Source organism: Saccostrea cucullata, unplaced genomic scaffold (genome assembly GCF_032062105.1).
Source record: "Saccostrea cucullata isolate Sc308-1 unplaced genomic scaffold, CSIRO_AGI_Scuc_v1 ctg221, whole genome shotgun sequence".
In the NCBI taxonomy this organism is placed as follows: Eukaryota; Metazoa; Mollusca; class Bivalvia; order Ostreida; family Ostreidae; genus Saccostrea; species Saccostrea cuccullata.
The window spans coordinates 480,770-490,797 of NW_026931943.1; the positions used below are offsets into that span (position 1 = coordinate 480,770).

At 32.3% G+C, this 10,028-nt stretch overlaps 1 protein-coding gene across 1 annotated transcript; it reads right to left on the minus strand.

The window, feature by feature from the left end:
• Positions 1–646: 646 nt before the first annotated feature.
• LOC134234073 (uncharacterized) lies at positions 647–8,164 on the minus strand. The gene is made up of 8 exons (XM_062716138.1): positions 8,125–8,164; positions 8,012–8,030; positions 6,069–6,142; positions 5,942–5,957; positions 5,246–5,319; positions 5,118–5,133; positions 4,928–4,995; positions 647–2,066 (listed from the first exon to the last, which is right to left on the minus strand). The coding sequence occupies exons 1-8, from the start codon at positions 8,156–8,158 to the stop codon at positions 1,984–1,986; spliced, it is 384 nt and encodes a 127-aa protein (XP_062572122.1). The 5' UTR covers positions 8,159–8,164; the 3' UTR covers positions 647–1,983.
• Positions 8,165–10,028: the final 1,864 nt, after the last annotated feature.

Here is a 10,028-nt window from a genome sequence, read left to right on the forward strand (position 1 = left end):
TCAAAGAATTAATGTATTTTCACTTTATAATAAATAAAGTTATAAGCCAAAATACCGCAACCCCTCATGACCCAGAGGTAATGTTTCAAATTTTGATTGATTAATTGTATAACTTGTTTAACGTCCCTCTCGTTCAAAGTTTGAAAAATGGAATATTGCTGCTCCTCATAACATGCACTTAAGTTTGTCTGCTAAAAACAAAGGAGCAAAGAATTAAAAGAAGAAAATTCATTTTCTTAATATTAACAAGACCCATTCTAAAACCAGAACCCTTCACACTGGACTGATGAATTTACAATTTTGGAAGTATTCTGGCTTATCATATGCAGGGTGTGGGGATTGAGATGAGATTTCAAAAATCTATGCATTTTTTCGATATGATCAATGAATAGAAAGATAGACCAGAGGTCTGTTTTCCAAAAGAACTTACGACCAAGACTAGAAAGTTAAAATGATTATAAGATTTTACAAAATTTAAAATTATTCAGTTTAAAATTGCTAGCGTAAAATACGAGGGTTGTCCCAAAAAGTCGTAGACAATGTTTAGAATTTTTTAGTCATGCAACCAATACTTACCAAATTTTGCAAAGACGTAATGTAGTCAATGTTCTTTAAAATTGTGAATTTATAAATACATATCTTTCATATTAATATGATTAGAAACAGACGATTGGTGTCATGATTTTCATAGTATCGTTGAAATTGAGTTTGATGAAAATGACGTCGTCAAACGCGTAGTCGGCGCACGGAGATGTAATAAATTGTGTTGGATATGGTTAATATACATCGGGGACGGGAAAAAAGAGTACAGAAGTGACATATCACACCAGATTTTAATAAAGAAGTTATTTTTAATTTGCACGATATTCAATGAGAGTTTTTCTTCTGTGCCGAAAATAGTTAATTACGGCATGTAAGAAGTAGAGTACTGTTTGATAAACGCAGACAATTTGGAAAAATCTGGACCGCGAACGACGTCAAACAATTTGTATTCTTTGATGCCTACAATGCAAGGCGATCTTTCGACTAAATTCCGACTGAAATTTGAATCTGCTCAAAAAAAAAACAAAAACAAACAAACAAACAAACAAAAAAAAAAAAACAAACAAACAAACAAGTAAAAAAACAAACGGACAGTTGTGAATTTGAATATGTCCGTTAATGAAGAGTGGTCTATCACTTAAAAAAAAATTATTGAATGTTAATACCCGCTAGTGAAGCAGACAAAGAGATCAAAACGTTATAAGCGACGTTATTTACGCTTGCTTTCGTGCGCCGGTGTACACTTATATTCTTTCTTTGTTGTTTCATAATTTTCTTATGTGATATCATCATGAAACTTGAAGTGCACGATCATAAAATGTTACTCTTTGCTATGACAAGGAAAGAAATTTAATAAGGCAAAGAGAAACAAAACTGTTTTACCTGTCTACGACTTTTTAGGATAACCCTCGTATGTTTCTGTATTTCTTTATTTTTATTTTTTTTTTTAGATCAATAATATTTTTCAATTCAATGGAAATTAAAAAGTTAAGGGCAGAACTTAGTTTGGCCTTAGTCATAAATACTGTGTAAAACAGGCCCCCTGTCCTTATGTATCAACGTCATTCTTTAAAAAAAAATATATATATATATACACTGTATATAAATACTCGTATATATTCTTAACATTCTTAACAAAGTTTAAAGAACAGTTTTTCAAAGTAAGTGTACATCGATTTTCATATATGAATCTTTTTTAGACAAAATGATAAAAAAATATGACTAAACAAAAGCAAAAGTTGTTTATCGCATATACAATATCTCTGCATAAAAAACAAACAATAACAATAAACAAACAAAACTAATTTGTATGGCAATTTAGGCAAGCATGAAATTTTCTATAAACTCTGACTATGGCGATCATAAATATTACTGATTGATTCTTTACTCTTTACAGTAAAAAATATTAGAATTAAAAAAATATTTTAGGTACCATATATTCTAATTGTCTTTAAAGGACGTATTCACATATACATTTCCTTGGGATAGCATCTTCGAATTCGCATATACACTGTCTTTTCCACCTACAAATTGAATAAATTATTTGTGGATCTTTTTGTTCAGGAAAATTAAAAACATTGCATAGATTAAAGAAAATGTTTTTAAAATTTGAAACATTTGGCTCCTAAGCAATAAATTTAAAAAAAATTCATTTTGGAGATCGACAGAATTTTTTTACTATCATAGATAGAAAAAAATTCTTGGACATTGAACTCCCGATGATATGCATTATGCCGAGATTGTAATAATAATAAGAAATAAGATAAATTACGAGGGACGTTCAAAAATTACGCGGACTGTACTATTATTTACTCTTACAGACGTCATATAGTTATGAAATTTCAAAGAAATATGTATCTTAATGATTCCAATACATTTTGGGCAAAATTTCTATATTTAGAAAAAATTCTACGAAAATTATCGGTATGTTGAGATCGCTGATGGAGAGGTACGGAGCACGACAAAAAATCTGAAGCAAAAGCATGCGGAATCAAAAAATTTAACTCATTAATTTTCTATAATTAGCGATATTTTTCGACAATTTTCTCAAATGTATCTTTAAATTGTTCTTTAATTATGTATTTAGATTTCTGTCATGATATTTGAAGTATTAAAAGAAATAGAGTGGTTTTTCTCCGATGCGATTCCCATGAAAACGACTGTGAAAATGACGTCTCCTGAATTGACGACGCACCACATTTTTGTTAAAATATGTGTAATGCTCGAGATATCGCCAACATTGATCCAAAATATGCATAATAAGACGTGTAGTAAACTAGGGTTTTCGTGACATTCGTCCACAAAAAGCAAATGAAATTTTAGACCGTTAGACTTCTGTAAAAATGCTATACGGGAGGACAGGAAGAAGATTATCGACGAAAACTTTACTGTATAGGGGATTAATTTCACGGGTTGTAATTTTCACGGTTTTCTCACATCTGACACGATCGCGGTTTCTTGAATTCGCGGAATTTGGTATGTAATAAAAGTTACTTCCCTTGTCTCCATTTAATCCATACCATAGCTACATGTAAACGACATTAATCAGCGTTATGTCTTTATTTCACGAACAACAGGGCAAGTTATTATAAAATTGTTAAATTTTATAAATAATTAATTAACACAAGTGCAGCTACATGTACTAATAGTCTCTAAACGTTAAATGACTTTCCTATATGCTATTACGATGAGTGCATGTGTACCCCAGATCTTCAATACAACGCAGCGAATAACTACTGGACGGAAATAAAACTTTTTATGTAGTTCTACGAAATAATATGATCCTTCCACACTTCCTTCGTCAGTAAGTTCGATATTTATTTGAATGATTTTTTAAAACCAAAATGTAGATAAAAACTACATGAACTAACATGCATGAGAATGCAGGTAACAAATACACGTGGTAACATTAGTTACGCACGGGAAATCAAAACCCATGGCCTACGTTGTTTTGATTGATGAAACATGTAGCTTTGGCTATTAAAACAGCTTTTGAACAAACACAAATTATTATCTGCCGATTTGAATTAAAGTAAAGCGTGATAATTAAAATTAATTGAATCCCAGTACTACTCGCAATTACTGAAATGACCATGGACTACACGAACACCTATATAAATCTATGGTAGTCTATTCTCAATTTTCCAAATAAAACATGGAGATTATTGAAAATTTATTCACTGTTTCTTGAATTCACGGATTTGTTAACACCGTGAATATAGCGAATATTAACACCGCGAGTTATTTTCCCCCTATACAGTATTCGGACTGTAAAGTACGTGATTGAGTGTCACCAATATCACACTATATTTCATAAATACCTGCAATTTTTGTTTTTGTTTTTTTTTTTTAAAAAAGAATATTCTTGAATTGTTTAATATATTTTAAGCTCGAGAAGAAATGGTGTTTGGATGTTAAGTAGATAAGGTAACTCAAACTATACAGGTACTCTTGGGAAAATGTTTAGAAAATGAAAGCTCAATCACATATTTTTATAATGCCCGTGACGTCGAAGATTTTGCTGCTCCGTGACTCAATGATATGTCCTGATAAATCACTTAAAATTGATACCAATTTACAACATTTTGATATGAAATTTTGAAGACCATATAAGTAAAGATTCTTTTATATTATGTGTGACATTTTGTCCAATTATGTCGTCAAATATTTTTTCTGTGCAACAAGTCCGCGTAATTTTTGAACGGCCCTCGTATATAAATCGCATAATAAGAAAATCGATCCGTAAAAAACGTCAATAGTGCTATGAAATCTTTTTTAAAACTAATTAGTAGGAAAAGTCAACAAAAGTTACCTTGTTGCCTGAATATTTCATTCACATTATTTCTTCTACTTTTTAAAATATTTCAAAAAACATTCAGTAAGTTATTTTTATCTTTTCACAAAACAGATTGATAAAGTATGTATCAGTGTTTTCTTGTCGCTATGGTGGATGATACACCTACTCCAATTGCTAATGATGACATGAAATAGTTAAATTTTTACAGGCCCTTAAAGGAAATTCTGTACGAAGGTCTCTAAAACATGATTTTATTAAACGGAATTTTTTTTTATTATATTGGTTCTGTAATGATAAATACATTTCACTTTATGTTATTCCCCTCATAAATCTAAGATTGTATAACAACAGCTGCAATGATAGAAGAAAAAAAAAATTAGATTTACTCGCAAATGCGGTATATTTTTTTTGGCATTGTTGCAACCATTCTTTTCCATATACTATAACAAAAACACTTTTATTGTTTGATTAAATACTTCTTGCGAAACATATTAGTGTTTTTTTTTTTCAATTTTTAATGAAATTAATAGATTCAAGAGTTTCTGCTTTCATTATTGATTTTCAATATTTTCAGTAAAGATATGGTACCTTTAGGACTTGTAAATTTTTCATACTTGCTTTCTTCTTTCTGGGGTTGCAGATCTTCATATGTTGAACTGTAATGTTCAAAAATGATGTTCCGTCACAAATCATATATTGATATAGTAGACTTCTGATTTTTTTATTGGATTTTCTTTTGGTTTACTTATTATAGACCTTAACTCTGAGAATTACTTACCCGGACATTCTGTTTTCTAAAATGAAATAAGACAATTCAAGTAATACTCTGATAACTGATTAACATGAAATCAAAAGAATTTACAATAGATTCATTTGCAAAGTCTTTAGTGATAGAATTGTACATACTGTTTGGTGTTCGAATAGCATCATAACTGTTTTCCTGTTCACGTCTATTCTGATTTAACTCTTCATACTGGGCGCTGAATAAATTAATTTAACATTTATTTATTAATCTAAATTAACTCAATGACGAGTCAATATCAAAAAGTATCCTACAGTATCAAAATACTGCATAAACATAAAAAAGCAATGGCATTAAAAAATACAGTCTTAAAAAGTAAAAAAAAAAAATTAAATAAAATGTAGCTGTTTTGCATTAAAGCGTACATTAAGTCATTAATGATATTCCCTGCATTTGTGTTAGCCTGCTAGTAAAACTTTTATTTATAGAATATGACGCAGACAGGGATACCTGATGAAAACCTTTCGCATATTTTAAACACATATTTAATCGAAGAAAACAGTAGAAAGTATATTACTATAATTTTTTTGACATGTTCAGATAACTTTGAAAATTTAATTTAGTATTTGTATTGCCTCAATGTGATTGTGCAAACGAACGTACTACATAATAACGCGTAAATTTGATTAAGCGGCATTTCCGGATTATCACCGTATAAGCAAAAGCCGGGCATTGCTCCATGAGCAATGAGTCCGGTTATAATAAATAATAACAAATCATATTTAGACTTCTGATCAATTTTTAATCACGATTTTCATTTGGTTTACTCATTATTGACATTAACTCTGAGAACTACTTACCCGGAAATTCTGTTTTCTAAAATGAAATAAGACAATTCAAATAATATTTTGACAACTGTTAACATGAAATCAAAAGAATTTTGAAAATATTTATTAGCAAAGTCTTTACTGATAGTATTGTACATACTGTTTGGTGTTCGAATAGCATCATAACTGTTTTCCTGTTCACGTCTATTCTGATTTAGCTCTTCATACTGGGCGCTGAATGAATTAATTTAACATCAATTTAAATTTACACAATGACGTGTCTGTCACAAAAATTACCCCACAGTAGCAAAATACTGCATAAACGATGGATATGGAGAGAACGAACAGTTTTCAATATCGAAGTCCATAAAACAATACAAAATAGGAGCAGAGCAAATACGGACCTCGGAAACATCGGAAGTGAGATCAGGTGCCATGGAGGAGAGGAGTGAGCATCTCCTACTGTCCGGTCACACCCACCGTATGCTCCTTGTCATGATCGGGGAAAAAGCAATAACACTAAAATTAAGTTATAACTTAAAAAGGAAAGGGAAGTGACAGAGACAGTCGCGGCATTTTAAGGTTGGTGAAAGAAAACAGAGAGAAATAAATCAGACATTGAAGCCTTATTAAATGAAAATAGAGACTCTGCAATAGCTAAACGGACAGTCCAACGAAATTTGTACAAACAAGGGTATTTTAGAAGAGTTGTTCGAAATCTCATCAGAATTCGCGAAGTGAACAGAAAAGCACGACTCTCCTGGTGTAGAGGAAACAGATACAAAACTATCGATAATTACTTGAACATAGTGATCTTTAGTGATGAATGCAAAGTGGATGTGACTTGGGACTGATAACCGTGTGTTTATATGGAGAAAGGTGGGCGAAGAGTGGATGCCATGTTGTATCTCGCAAACTCCAACACCTAAGTTTAGCTTAATCGGATATGGGGCTGCATCACTTTCAACTGTCTAGGGATTGTGACTGTTGTAGATGGTAACATTAATACATTGATATAATTGAAGGTCAACTTTGGCCAGTTATAGCACGCCATTTTCCTCGAAATAACTATACATTTCAAGACGACAACGCCCCTATTCAAAGAGCCCGAATAGTTCAAGAATATAAATTACAGAATAATATTCATTCAATGGTTTGGCCCGCTCAGAGTCTGGATTTGAACATTATTGAAACTATCTGGTTGAGACTGAAAGGAGAACTGGAAAACGAAAACGAAATATTCCTGTGTAAAAATCAGCTGGAGACAGCCATTCGACGTATCTGAATAAACATCCCGATTTATTATGTTCAGGGCTTATACAGGTCGATCCCAAGAAAGTTCTAAGGTCAAAAGGCTATATAACTAACTATTAAGGTAAGAAAAAACATTTTGTGATTTTATTTCTGTGTTTTATTTTTCCGAAGCGTCTCGTTACTACGGCGGCCATTTTGAATTTGGACGAACACTTATGGCACATCACTGTATCTTTTACCTTGAATTCATTAGATCTATAGTAAGTATTAATTTTTTGTGACCTTCTGAATTGATTATTTTCAAGAGAAAAAGAAAGAATTCCGTGCATTTATAACAATTTAACTGAAAATTCTAACCTTCATGTCGTATGCATCACGTAAGATACTGTCTTGTGTTTAAAATTAAGCTTTTGACAAACATAGTTTTTTGATGAAACTAGGACATCAACAGTCTCGCTGAATGTTATCATTTCGCCTGTTCTATGGCTCTATACAATGACCTAGACAGCAAATAAAACCTATCGTTAACTCGAATGCTAGTTGACGTTTTTCATACTGATTGTAAGGCTATTTTTAATAACTAAATTGTTAATTGGTTTTTCTATTTGCCTGACGGTTAATACACAGCCGATATGACCGGAATTTAAGGAATGTTCCTCCATGGCTATTAATCCCAACTGAGATGATTTGTGCTGTTTACTGGACTTTTGAAATTGATTACTGAGTGTTCGTTATCTTCATATTTAATACAAAGTGTTTTGCCACTTTCAGTAAAAGACAACATACATCTTTCAAGACTTTAAATCTTTTTAATTAACAATACCTTCCGACTTGTAATAGATACACTACCTCATCTCTGCTCCAAGGCCTTAAATCAAAAGAAAAATGAACTAAAAGTCAAGTTGCACACATTTAAAAGTCACATTTAGGAAACAATGTGCATGTAGTAAATTTGTACGTACCTGGTAATCTTGAAAGACTATCTGATGCTTTCATTTTCGCCCCACTGTGATAAAAATATTTCTTATTTTGGCATGTTTCAAACAATCTGCTTTAAAAAATCTTAAAACATATATACAATGAAAGTGTGGTAAAACATGAGATTATATACTTAAAAAAATCCTTTAGTCTATTGTAAAAAGATTGACGGATTGATATTGTGTACTGTGTATCACAATATTTTATCAAAATCCACAGCTTAAAATCTTTAAGTTGACATTAAAAAGATTCTTGAGTTTTTATAAGGCAATAAATATTTTGTTTTTTGAGACCGTGTCTTCAAACAATCTATTGGAATTTCCATGGATACTAGTTGCTCCCCGTTATTAGCATACCTATTTTTGTATTCATATGAAGCAAAATTTGTCCAAAATTTTAATGCGTAATAAGAAAAAAAAACTTCAACTCGACGTTTAGATATAGCGACTACGTATTGTCAATTAACAACAATAATAATATTAGTTACATAGTCTTTTAGTGACAGGGTATGGAATGATACCTGGTTAGTAAATTTTATACCTGGCGAGGCAAAGCCGAGTCAGGTTTGAAATTTACTAACCAGGTATCATCCCATACCCTGTCACTGAAAGACTATGTAACGAATTTACCCCACCGATGAAACATTTACGTTTTATCTGTAGTTCATATATGGTTTTCCCTGCTAAATACTTCATTAGGCTTACACTGTACATATCATGACGTCATGTTTGTGTTTGTGACGTAATACATCGACTGGGTATAGATTTACAACTGACCGGATATAAGTAATCCACCGCCTTCACTTGACAGACTTCAACCAATCGTAAGCAAGGATTTCACGGAAAAATCGACAGAGGTGGGGTAATATCCATTAACCCACCTCTGTTGATCTTTCCGTGAAATCCTGGCTTACGATTGGTTAAAGTCTTTCACGTGAAGGCGGTTGATTACTTATACCCGGTCAGTTGCAAATCCATACCCGGTCAGTTGTAAATCTATACCCGGTCGATGTATTACGTCACAAACACAACGTGACGTCATAATAGGCACAGTATAAGCGTGGTGAAGCATTTAGCAGAGAAAATCATTTATAAACCACAGATAAAACGTAAATGTTTCATCGGTGGGGTAAATTCGTTACATAGTCTTTTAGTGACAGGGTATGGGATAATACCTGGTTAGTAAATTTCATACCTGACTCGGCTCCGCCTCGACAGGTATGAAATTTACTAACCAGGTATCATCCCATACCCTGTCACCAAAAGACTATGTAATATTAGTTACATAGTCTTTTAGTGACAGGGTATGGGATGATACCTGGTTAGTAAATTTCATACCTGGCGAGGCGGAGCCGAGTCAGGTATGAAATTTACTAACCAGGTATCATCCCATACCCTGTCACTAAATGACTATGTAACGAATTTACCCCACCGATGAAACATTTACGTTTTATCTGTAGTTTATAAATGGTTTTCTCTGCTAAATGCTTTATCGCGCTTATACTGTGCCTATTATGACGTCACGTTTGTGTTTGTGACGTAATACATCGACCGGGTATAGATTTTACTGTGACCGGGTATGGATTTACAACTGACCGGGTATAAGTAATCCACCGCCTTCACGTGACAGACTTCAACCAATCGTAAGCCAGAATTTCACGGAAAAATCAACAGAGGTGGGGTAACTAATATTCTTATGTCATTACGATATATCCTGGTGAACTTAAGACAAAAGACGCCACAGAGTCTGACACATCTGTTTCATATTTTGATATTTTACTTGATAAAGAATTTAATGATAATCAAACAACCAAGCTTTATGATAAAAGTAATGACTTTAATTTTTCTATCGTCAACTTCCCTTACTTATGGAGTATATATATATATAT